General features: G+C 37.5%; 1 protein-coding gene across 7 annotated transcripts in view; it reads left to right on the forward strand.

Moving 5' to 3' along the window:
• The window catches only part of DCUN1D5 (defective in cullin neddylation 1 domain containing 5), a 65,524-nt gene that overhangs the window by 23,481 nt on the left and 28,895 nt on the right, over positions 1–13,148 (forward strand). For 2 of the 7 annotated variants that reach the window (XM_024574583.4, XM_045183565.3), the window contains exon 3: positions 12,546–13,050. The exons of 3 other annotated variants lie outside the window; for them this stretch is intronic. In XM_024574583.4, coding sequence (XP_024430351.1) covers positions 12,965–13,050 — 86 coding nt within the window. In that variant the 5' untranslated portion in view covers positions 12,546–12,964. Of the gene's footprint in view, positions 1–11,528; positions 11,665–12,545; positions 13,051–13,148 lie in introns of those variants that run through there. 2 more of the 7 variants (XM_045183564.3, XM_045183570.3) reach the window with 2 other exon arrangements.

The raw sequence follows: 13,148 nt of genomic DNA on the forward strand, positions 1-13,148 counted from the left end.
AGAGCTTCAGATTTGGCTCTAAGCTTCCTGACTGTCACAGTGAAAGAATATGTAGTTACACACAGAATCTTGTCTAAGAGAAAGACAGGGGCCTATCTCTCAAAGAAAGCAAAACTTTTGTTAGTAGTAAATTTTTTCTTTGGGATTTCTTATAAGTAAATATTTAAAAAAACAAATGTCTGATTAAAACTATTTCAGGGACTTCCATTGTTTTTGGAATGAAGTCCAGGATTCTTAACAAGGCCAACAAGGATGATTACACTCTGTGCACCTCGGCCTTAAATACAGTAACAGTAAAGGTTATCATTGCTTGAACACTTACCATGTGTTGGGCATTATGCTAAGTCCTGTACATACACTGTGTCACTTTGTCCTCTCAAAAACTTTATAAGATAGGAACTATTAATATCTCTATTTTACAATAGAGAAAACTGAGGCACAGAGAGAGAGGTTAAGCAATTTGCCCAAGTCACAGAGCAAGTAAGGCAGTAAGTGGCAAAACCAAGACTTAAACCTTTGTCTGGCTTCAAAGGCTGAGATTTTAATTCTACTGTATTAACTTGTTATATACCTATTAAAGTTCTTTGAATTTTACAAGCTTCTTCTGTCTTAGTGACTTTGCACATTACTTTCTTCTGCCTGAAGGATCCTCTATCCTCCCTATATCCCCTTAAGCATGTCAGTTAATTGAATTGAATCTTGAGAAATACCATTAATTTAATGTTATCATAAAAACTAGAAATTGGCAAAACATGTCATAGTTTTGTCTGCTATGGTAATAGATGCAGGAAGCCCTTGAGCCCTGTCTTCAGTACTTTGGAAACGGACCAGTGGGCTTATTTATTCCCAGATCTAATGACTAAATCTGATCTAATGTCCACAAACCCCATAACTAGGCTGGTCTCCATATTGGTTTTCAAAATAGAACTTGTAAATTTCTGGTTCCAAATCTGTGCATCTCTTTGTCTGGAGACCTAGAAAGCCCTTTGCTCTCCACATATTCAAATCTTTTTTTTTAGAGGCTTCCCTGAAGTTCCATCTCTTCAGTAAAGTCTTTTTGAATTAATTCTATCCACACTGATTTTTCTTAGAAGAGCATTATAGTTCTCCCCTGCACAACTCACTTTAGAATTTATCTATATACTGCCTTTCATTGTTATTTAAAGTCTTCATGTGTACCTTTTTATCTCCACTAGATTGTAAGCTTCTTCTGAGGACTTAATAATACACAGCTTTTTATAATGAAGCCAACAGGGGAACACTGCCAGGTTAAGTAATCTGAGGTATTTCTTTGTTCAGTTTTTGAAAGAACTTTTCTGTTGGTGCAAATTCCAGAGATAAACATGAATGAGGAAATACTAACTGAATCAAGGGAGAAAACTGGCTTACTCTAGTGCACTGAGCAGTTTTTGAGTACTTACCACCCTACACTTACATTATTTCTTCCACACCTCCCTTATGTAATGGTAAATAGTGGCATATGCATTTAATCTGAGTAATTTTTGTTTTCCAGTTCTTATATAACAGTTGGTGCTTATCTCTGAAGGATATTAATTTTCTGATCTGGCAGCAGGAGCATGTAATGGCAAATGAATTTGCTAAAATAACCCTTAGGCTATTTGTAAATACTTTATTTGATGTCTGCCAGTGTTAAATATAGAATATCCTATTCCTAAAAGGAACTGAGTAAAAGGGAAAATTTTTTCTAACATATTAGCCACCTGGCATATATTTCCTTTTCTAAGTGAGTCCTCTCAGCAATTCTGTTGCTGAGAACAGTACTGTTGTCACTGATTTTGGAAAATTCAAATTTGCTTAGAATGAGAAAAGCTCTGCTACATACTCACCTGTTAGTTTACTTCCAAACATATTCTAAATGTACAATATGTCTCATGCTGCAAAATATGAGGGGCTCTGAAGAAGAAGAAAGCTAAAAGACTCAGAAACTGTCATAAGAAGGTTTTGCTTCTACATGGTATGGGGAATTTGATTTACAAATCTAGTACTGCTTTCTTGACTAACACCCTTAAGAAGCTTTCTGGGCCTCTATTATTATTTTTTTAATTAAAAATTAAAAATCATTAATTTTGCGCAAAACATTAGAAATTCAAAAAATTCATTTTAATTTTTGTTCCTATCCATTCTTCATTTACATGTTTGTCCCTGGTTTTAAAATTGAAGTATAATTTATGTACAATTAGAGTATACAAATCTTAAATTTATAGCTTGATGAATTTTCTACATATGTACCCCTCTTAGGTAACTATCGCGTAGGACAGAACACAGAACATTTCCGTCACCCTGGATAGCTCCATCATGCTCCCTCCCAGTCTGGATCCCCACAGGAGTAACCGCTAGTCTTATCTCTGTCACCACACGCCAGTTCTGCCTGTTTCTAAATTTCAGATAAATGGCATAATACTCTTTTACTCCACCTTTTTTTCCATGAGATTCATCCATGTTATTCTATATATCAGCAGTTCATTCTTTGTCATTATAATTACATATTTTAAAGTTTAACGTTTTTTCACAAAAGTGAAATTTATTGAAGAAATTTTGGAAAATATATAACAGGTGAAGTGGGGAGAAGGGAGAATAAAACTCTTTAGTGCCTTGAAGACAAATATTTCTAAGTTTTGTATTGCTTTCTTCTACTTTTGTTCTTTGTATATATACAGTTTCCAAACAGTTATTATATATCCATTTTTTATTACATAACATAATAAGTATTTTTGGAGTCACCAAGCAAGGCCAGTTGTCTTTCTTCTTAGCCCTGGCTGAAATTACTAATGAGCTGGAATTTTCATTTATTCATTTAGTAATTCAACAAATACTTGGTCAGCCCCTGTTGTATGTCAAGCACTGTTCCAGACACTGTTCTAGGTGCGAGGCGTAAAATAGTGGGCAAGATCGACACAGTCTCTGCTCATATGGAGGTTACAGTCTACCCTGGGGAAAGATGGACATTAAACAAGTAAACAAATGTTCAGGTAGCAATAAGTGCTGTGAAGATAACACATGGATATGGAACTGTAGGAACTCTCATATACTATTGGTAGTGTGTAAATTATTAAGTGAGGTCATAAATAAATATATACTGCCCTAACTGGTGTGGCTCAGTTTGTTGGGCGTTGTCTATAAAGCGAAAGGTCCCTGGTTCAATTCCCAGTCAGGGCACGTGCCTGGGTTACGGTTCGATCCCCAGTCGGAACATGTATGAGAGGCAGTGGATCTATGTTTCCCTTTCACATCGACATTCCTCTCCCTCTCATTCTTCCTTTCTTCTCCCTAAAAATAACTAATAAAATAAATACATAAATAAATATATCCTGTGATCCAGAAATTTCACTCTATTTCATGTACTTATAAACTAAAATGCACCTAAAAGAATGTTCATAACGGTATTGCTTTTAAAAGTCCCAAACTGGAAACACCAAAATGTCCACCAAAGGTAGAATAGATAAATACATTATAAAATATTCATACAGTGGAATACTATACAGAAACAAAACCAGTGTACTACACGGTGAATGATTTTTAAAAGTATGTGTTGATGGAAGAAAACAGACATAGAAGAACACATTCTATTCATGTAAAATTCAAAAATGTGCAGAAACTAAGCTATATTGTTTGAGGATACATACTTAAACAATAAAAAGTATTTTTAAAAGATGAAGTGATTACCATAAAAGTCATATAGTTGCCTCTGGGAAGAGGGAGGAAGTCGTGATTAGGAATGGGAATGTGGGGGAAGTTGTATTAAGATGGGGAATGAGCTTCTGGGGTGCTAACAATGTTCTATTCCTTGACCTTAGTCTGTGAATCGTGAGGATTGCAAGAGGTATGACGGAGACAGTACTCTGCACCTGCTCTATCTTAAAATAAAGAGAACACCAGTCTTGGGAGAATGTTTTTTAGTATAGTTTTGTGATGTTTTATACTTCTTGTAAAATGAAAGTTCTTACAGTTACTTGTTATAAGAGTTCTGTTGAATAGTCATAATTTTTTAAATTGACAGTATGTCTTATTGGTATTGAGGGAAAAGAAACCATGTGGCAAAGGACTTAACTGGCTCTTAGTTTCTGCACGTCAGTTCTATTTACATTTTACTGGCCAGGCAAGTCACATGGTCAGTATAACTGCAGGTGAGCAGGTAAATACCTTGTGCTCTAGAATATCTGAAAACAGTCTTAATGACTAGCATATCTTCTAATACCTTTCAAATTAAAAAAATTCTGCTTGGACTAAGCAAAGTAAGCTATACTTTTCATCTGGCATAGTAACCAGTAATGTTCTACATAGTGACTGCTCTAATGACAGAACAGAGTTCCCAGCTGGTCCTTGACCACATGTAGTGTGAACAAATTAAACAAATTTTGTCTTCAACAACTGAACTATTGGCTTCTGTGTTGCTCTGGCTTAACCTATCCCATCCAGACTGCTACAGATAGCACTTGTTCTCACCCGCTGCACTGTCCTATATCCAGGCCATTTCACTACCTTACATAACCTACCAGACCCTGTAGGCTTGTGAGTTTGTGACAATGCTTTACAGAATGCTGTCCTAATGCATTGCACCTGTACCAAATTACGTGATGATAATTTGTCTCATACAGTGCTTCTAGTTATGCCTTTCAGTGTAATGAAGTATGCTGGGTTCTCAGTATGAAGTTTTTTTCAAAACATATTAGTAGGTAATTTTTCCCTTTATCGTGATGAGGATTATTCTTTTAGATGCTTTGAGGCCGCTTTCTTTACTCTGTTCATGTTCTAGCTTACCTTTTATTTGCAGGAGTCTTGTAACTGAATGCTTTTTAATAGTATTTTTAAAAAATACGTAACCACTGATGTCAAGAGCTAAAAGAAAGCTTTTTTAATACCTTGGCAACTATTAATAAAAATGTTCACATAAACTTTTATTTTGAGTCTTTCTGTTTCTGTTTCTATTTTTGTTTATGTAAAATGATTGTTGAGTAACATCAGAGCTTTCTGCTTTACAGCCTAGCATCTTTTTTTGGATAACTTATATGATAAAATAACCTTATGATATCATAGCCTGTTGCCATGAGAATAGAACATCAAAAAATTGGCAGTGTCACTATATTCAACAGGGTAGCTCAGGATAAATTTAAAGGAAAAGAGGCCAAGTTACAATTCCCATTTTTCATGCATTGCCTTGGCCTCTTTGATCCCTGAAGATATCTAACAAATATGATATTTGAAAATGTACACCATTAAGAAACATATTCACTGAAACCAATGAAAGTTTTTCCTATCACGCGTCTAGTGTACTTGTCAGGAGTGGGGCTATGAAGTCAGTGAATCATCTCCATGTGATACACAGACCTTTCCATCAGGTTCAAATGTGGGTCCCCAAGGTACAACCTATAAACCAAAGATAAGTTAACCTGGGTTTTCTGCTGGGGAAGCTCTGGGAGTTTGATGATTGCTCAGTCTTTTTTAGATCAGGCCGATAGTTTCATTAACAATACAATTCCCTTAAAAACTTAGTAGGCTTTCTGATACATTTGCTTTTAGTTTCAAATTCTAAACTTCACCTTCTAGTTTTTCCTATATATAATTCTTAAGAATGATTTATTTCTTTTCTTCCTCATACAAATGCCTCTCTCCACTTAGTGGTGGCTGCCTTGAGGCTATCTGAAACAGTGAGTTTGGATGGCAAAAAGATTGCATCACTTCACACAGTTACCCTCCCTCCATCTACTTCAAATAGAGTTATGTTATGGTCTACCTTCTACTTCTCATGGGGAACAGGTTTACTAAGTATTTTACCGAGGTCTCTAGCTAATCAGCCTGCTAATGTGTTTTTTTGTTTTTGTTTTTTTGCTGCCTGACTACTTACTTTATAGAACATATTTTAAGTTTCTGTATGATAGCATTCTCTTCAAAAAACCAACATCTGTATTCATGTGGTACTCATTACTGTCATTTACAAAATATGTCTGAATTTCCTCTTTATTGGCACATAGGGTTGCGCTTTTTTGCTCTCTTTAAAGATAGGCATGACCATTTGACTTAGGATCTTTGAAACGTAAGTAGAAGTGATGTATCACATATACACAGCCACCTTAAAAGTCAGTGTATAATCATGGTTGCAGTCCCACTGCCGTGATGATCATGGAAGCTGAAGCATAAGTCATGATGAAGTCTAGTTCCCCGAGGAGCTATGGGCACAGCCTTCTGGATGGCATACCATAGATAAGCTGCAAACTTTTGTTGTAAGATACTGAGATTTTGGTGCCATTTGTTATTTTAACATAGCCTAGTCCTGACACACAGTCACAGTATGGCAAATGTTAACAATAACCCCAAAATTTCAGTGGTTTTACATAATAGAATTGTATTTTTTTCCTTTCCTTCATTTCCTTCAGTTCAGCATAGTATTTGGCAGGCAATCTTCCATGTGATGATTCAGGGATCTAGACCTCTTCTATTCTGTGGCTCCACTATCCCCTAGAATGACAGGATTCCCTCCTGGTTTATTTTGAATCTGGCTGATTGATTACATAGGACCTTGTTATGGCAATTCCTGATTGCAAGATAGGGTGAGAAATGTAATCTGTATCTCTGAAACATGAAATAATGACTTTTACAACATAAGCACTCTGACACAGAAGCCTGGAGCTCCATTGAATGAAACTGTAGGTCGTCCAGGCCTTGGCTTGCTTTTAAGGTGTGTGCGGGGCTGGCTTCATGACCGTGCAGTCTGGAGGGCCCCATGCTTAGAAGAACCCTGCACTGGGTTTAATGGTCTTCTGCTCTCACAGGTCATTAAATCATTTTTGAACAAAGGACTCGGCATTTTCACTTTTCTCAGGGCCCCACAAATTATGCAGCTGGTCCTAGGTGTAAGTTTACCAGAAGGATGTGCAGATGGAAGCTCTAGCTGCATACAGAATGTGGAAGGTTCAGTGAAGACTGAGAATTGTCTTGTTGCTTAGCTGATAGAAAATACCTTGAAAAAATTTGTGTGGTTTTCTTTCCTGCACATTCTGGCTCATGACCTTAATAGCCAGTGTCATTTTCATTGCCTCAAGAATTGACTGTAAAATCAGAAATGAAAAATAGTTGATGTTTAGTTTTTTTAATTTAAAAATATGCTTTGAAACCCCATGATATTAAAAAAATGCAATGGAACGCCAAAATTTTTTATTCTCATGAGCCGTATTTACTTTAGAGACAAGAAGATTCTTGCAAATTAAAAGTACAGGCCCTGAAAGAAGCAGAGCATAGAGTTTATGCCATAACAACTGAAGATCATCTTGGCGAGGAAGGGGTTCAAGAGTTGGATAGGGCTCAAACTTGGCAGAGATCTCTGTGAAGCTGTAGATGGAGGGAGTAGATCTGCAAGGAACACATGGAGAAGAGCAGACTCAGCATTAAGAAACACGAAAACTGCCATTGCCAGTGACCACAGCCGTGTAGGTGCCAAGTAAATGAGACTATTTGCAGATCGTCCACTCTATTTCTAGAAATCATTGCCTATGCTGCAGTCATGTGAAGTAATCTGCTTTGTGCTGAATAGCGAGGGACTTCAGTAACTGCCCACATGTCACCTATGGATTTTTCTAAAGAGGTGTTGCCTAACTATGGCCTGAGAATTTGCCGAGTCCCATGCAGACTGCCCTGTGTAGACCATCCTGTTTTCAATGGTTAGAACTTGGTTAATTTCCCTAAAAATATAGACAGGGTCATTGACATTCAATAAAGGTGGTGATGATATGAAGGGAAAGACCCATTAGCAGAATTTGGGTGGAAATAGATGAATTACATGTCTCCTTCTTTGCAATCCCATCCTTTGATCCTGTGAGTAACCTTAAATAAATCCCCTTTCTAGGCCAGAAGAACTTTATTTTTATAGGGTATGACTCAAGGACTCCAGCTGATAAGTAATTATGTACTCCTTAGTAGTTTGATAACACAGGCACATTTGTTCCTATTTTTTCAACAATGCCATGCTGCCGTGTCTAGATAAGGCATATGTTTTATTATACAGATGATTAAACTGAGTCACATGATAAATGTTTTATTCAAGATTGCAAAACTTAAAAAGGCATCCATCAGCCCAATGATGGTTCTCATTTTAAGAAACTAATTCCACTATGCCATCTTTTCCATATTGTTTTGGAAAGTGTGACCACCACCCATCTAAGCTTAAAAATATGCAAATGCTTGTAAGAACATACCTAAACACAACCTGCCTGTACTCATTTTTGGTCTTCTCTACCACTCATCCAAAGACAGTTTTCCTCTGTAGCAGGTCATCAACACAGCACACGCTTTTCCAGTAGTAATTTGATTTGGTGAGCTATTTTTCTTCATTTGGGGTACATATTCATGTACTGGAAAGCAAATCAGGTGTCCAGCACTAATTCCCCCCTGAAAATTAATTCTTAGTGCTTCTGGTAAGTTTCAAGTTGAAAGTGCTTTGCTTTTGGCTACTTGATAGACAAGACAGTGCTTTCTACCAGTGATCCCACATCCAAAATTTTATGAATATCAAGGTAGCTTTCTTGAGTTATTAGCCCCTTTCTTCCTGTACTCTATTATTTTTAAATTTTTATTTCTGTTCACTTTGACTTGTTAAAAATAAACTTTATTTTAGAAGAATTTTAGTTTTACAGAAAAGTTGCAGTGATAATACAGAAAGTTCCCACATATTTCACACCCAACTTCCCCTATTATTAACATCTTATATTAGGAGGGTACATTCTTCACAATTAGTGAACCAATATTGATGATAAAGGGTGATTATGAAGATGATAATGATTACTCCATTTATTAAGTAGGAGTGGTAAGGTTCTAGAAGAACAAGTGGGTTGAGAGATATCGTTGTGACCATCTTTGGAAACTACCATGTGTCAATGTGAGGTATAAGCAGATACCAATCTTCTGGTTTTCCCTCCGGCCCCTTTAAAATTACTCTGTGAATTCACTCTTTCCTGGATCCTGAATTAAATTTCCTTCCAATCCCATATCTTTTTAGTGCCTCTCTCTCTGCAGGAGAATGATTCATTCCTATCCCGAGGAACTCAGATGTATGACTTAAAATGTGATATTTTGTCATTTCAGGACAGAACCTTTAACAGCCAGCATAGGGCTCACCATGTTTTTTCCTTTCCCTTCATCATGGTAACAAGTAATGTTACAGAGAGTGGCCACTCCCTCAGTCTGGGTACCAGAGTGAACCACAGCCAGTCAGGCTGCAATAGATGTGCTCTAGCACACTGCTTAGGAGGTAAGGGGTACATGGCATGTGTTACATAGTCCTGAACTCTTGGGCCTCTCTAAAACACTAGGAGTTTCAGTGAGCTTTGCTGATGATCAGAAACAGAAGGTCCTATTTTAACATCCCTTTTCTTAAGAGTTGTCTTTCTCAGGGTTTACATGTATGGAAATATTTTACAAAATTTTGACCTACAGGGTTGTTTTGAAAATCAATGTTAATGTATGGTCTGGGATGTATTTGTATAAATTGAGGACCACAATAACGTGGCATTTCACAAATCACTGAATTTCTGTGTTCCTTGTTTTTCTGGCAAGTGGAAATGCCCTATTTTAAAGAGGTGTTAAAATATGAACTATGTATGGACTATATCAATCAACACACTTTAGGGCACTATATTTGGCTGCTTTGATACAGATACTCCTATTTTAAAGGATCTTTTTCATAGCTTCATTCCGTAGCCCCCAATGCTGAGGGATGCATGTATAATCAACATGTCAAATAGATGGCAAAACTATGGCTCAGTCTCAGTCCTTATGCCTTCTGCCCTATTTGGCATAAATATATGCTTGCTGCTGTTATAGATGAATATTATTTAATCACTTTTTCTACATCCTTCTCTGTAACAGTAGGATAAGATGAAGGATAAAGGAAGTTATGTGTGTTACCTATAATAAAGGAAATCACTATCCCTTTATTATCGTTAACAAGCATAGATGATTGACCCTATTCTTTGTTCACAAAGTTCTCTCAAATGCAAGTGGGCTGTGTATACTTCCCCCTCTGGACTGTGAACTTCATGAATGCAGGTTTCATGCCTGCCTTTTTTATCCCTAAACAAAAACAGTTCCTGGTTTATTTTAAGTGATCATTAAATATTGTTTGAATAACAAACTAAAGGAATGAATACCATACATAGACCCAGCCTTTTACCTTTTCTCCAGAGAATTCTATATGTACAAGTAGGCTCTTATCCTACTTTCAGTCACTGTGTTCAGTTACTGCATTCAGTCACTGCATTCAGCCGAATCTCCAGAATCTTCATGTGTGGTAGGGTCTTCTTCTTTATCTCTGGAAGTGGTTCTTTATGGTCTGGTGGCCTACGAACTAAGAAAGAATTAATTATCTGATCTCCACTCTCATATAATTGATAGTGGAGGAGGGACATGATAATCACAATAAATATTCCTATTTAGAAAAGAATGGAAGATACACAATAGTCAATTGGGTCATAGCAATGCTGGTATCCTGCTACACAGGCATTATAAAGGGTCCTTACCCTTTGATTCAGCCTTAATTCTGCTCTCTGGAAGGATATCCCTTGAACATTGTCCTCTGAGGTCTTTGTCTTCATCATTTAGATTTCATTCCATTTCTTTTGTTCTGTTTTTGAAAAGGGATATTTAGCTTTTATAGCTGACTTGAAGAAATAAGCCTTGTTGTTTCTGATACTGTCTTATTTTTTGTTTTATTTTGGTTTGCACTTTTTTGTATCAATTTTACTGAGTAATAATGTATAATAAGGGTGTATATTGTTGTTGTACAGTTCAATGAGCTTTGACAGGTATATACACCACCTCAGTCAAGACATAGATATGTCTTTTATCCAAAATAGTTCACTGTGTCTCTTAGCAGTCTTCCCTCTCAATTACCATCCCATCCTGGTCCCTAAGTATTGCCTAAATACATTGTCCTAAAAATAACTTTGTTTTAGAATTTCATCAAATATTCAGCTAGTGTTCAAATTTCTAATTGTCCTGTCAGTGTCATAATGTTGTTCAAATTGTTTGGCTCTAGATTCAAATAAGAATTACATATGGAAAATGATTGATAAAAAATTTCTTTCTTTTCCTACCATATTTTGCTGTATATAATGCACACTTTTTTGCCCAAATTTTTGAGGGAAACGAGTATGCATTATACATGAGTAGTACTTATTTTGTATCTATATAAATGTTTTTAATTCTTTGGCTTATGCTTATACATTAAAAGTGTAAATCTTTAAAATTATTATAAAATACAAAAATAAAATTCTTTTATAAAATAAAAAGCAAGTATCTAAATATAAATAAATAAGAAATTGAAGTAAAAAATTAAAGACATTTTTCCTGAAAGTTTGGGCCAAAATCATGGGTACATATTATACACGGGAGCACATTATACATGGCAAAATACGGTAATTTGTTGCATAATCTGGATCATTTTTCTTGAAGATTTTCTGACAGTCTGGATCTTACTGATTGCATTGAGTGTTAACATGTTCCTCTGTTCGTATTTACAGATGGTGGTTTTTTTTTTTTGAGACTTGATCTTATTCAGATTTGATGTTTTGGCCTCATACATTTTTGAGTTGAAGAATTACAGCATTCAGGAACAACATTCTTTTGGTGATAACAGAATACTGCATAAGCAAAATAGTGAGTTTAATGGCTCATGTAACTGGCATTTTCAGGTCATATCATGGATTCAGGCACTATATGATAAAATCATGTATTGTTTTTTTTCTCCCTTTCTGCTTGATTCTGGTCTCGTCTGAGTTTTGGCTTCATTCTCCAACATCCTCTCAGGTTCAAGTCCATAGGAAATAAGTTGCTTCTTGATGGTTCAGTTTCATGTCACTGGCACTGACTGATCCACCTGGTTTAGGTCATATGTCCATGTGAACTAATTAATGGCACTAAAGAAATAGGGAATTCTGACTGGACAAATGAGAGCACCAAGATGGAGGTCATCTAACTAGAGCCACATAGACTGTTACTGAATTTAAAGAAACTTTTCGTCCTCTACAATCACACTTTGGTTTACAGATATGAACTTAAATATTGACAAAAGCGACTTTTTATTATATAATCTTTACACGCAACAATCTTTATTTATAAAAAAATACTTTCACTGAAATGAAGGAGTGATTACAAATGTTTTGGGTAATAAAGCTTGGAGGAAGACCCCTTAGAAACGTTCTCCAATTTTTTTTTTTACTAGGTCAGCAACCACCTACTGTCTCTTATTTGAGAGGTGAGAAATGGTAAAGCTAGGTTTTAATAAGGGCAAGCGTCAGGGACGACGAGGAATGGGTGTGAGAGTGGAGGGCTGATCGTGGCGCATAAAGAAAATGTGCATTTTTAAGGGGTGGGTAACAATTAACGTGAGGCTACCTCACGTTAGCTTCTGGAAAGGTTCAGAAGTTTAACTTGGTTTACTGTACCAGGTTATTGTTAAGGCCAACTGTAGACTGTTAGTGGTTACCAACAAAGGCAATCAAATGGCCAACAAAATCCGATTTCTCCACCCCTGGCAGGTACACAGCATCCTCCTGTCTAGGAGCCGGCTAGTTAGTTGCAACCGGAGCCACGCCCCTCCCGGCGACCGACTCTGGTAGTGTCACTTCCGGCCCTTGGCCGGGTGCATCCGGGTCAGACTGAGCCCGTAGCTCTGGGAGTGTGGTGGAGGTGTCGCGCTGTCCGCTTTCTCCCTTCCCGGTGTGACCAAGCTGCAGTGTCCACCGGCGAGAAGTGACCCGCCCTGCCCAGAAGAGAGAAGGAGGAGGAGACCTAGCAGCGGCCGGACGCCGGGCTGGGCCGCTGTGGTACGGGCTGGAGACTTTGCTCCTACGCTTGCTGCTGTCTCTGTGAACCGGGTGCCAGCACTGAGGAGTCTTCAGCGGACAGCAACCCCCTTCCCCGGCTCCCCTGCCCGCCCTGCCGGGGAGGGCGGAAGATGCCGGTGAAGAAGAAGAGAAAATCCTCTGGGGTGGCAGCAGCAGTAGCGGAAGACGGAGGCCTCAAAAAGTGTAAAATCTCCAGGTACCTCCTTCCCCCACCCTTCAATCTTTCCTCCTCTGCTGGATGGCTAGAGGAGAAGGAGGGGGGCTGGGTCTCAGAGGCTGGAGCTGGGGAGAGGT

The sequence above is a fragment of the Desmodus rotundus genome, chromosome 5 (genome assembly GCF_022682495.2).
Source record: "Desmodus rotundus isolate HL8 chromosome 5, HLdesRot8A.1, whole genome shotgun sequence".
Taxonomy (NCBI): domain Eukaryota; kingdom Metazoa; phylum Chordata; class Mammalia; order Chiroptera; family Phyllostomidae; genus Desmodus; species Desmodus rotundus.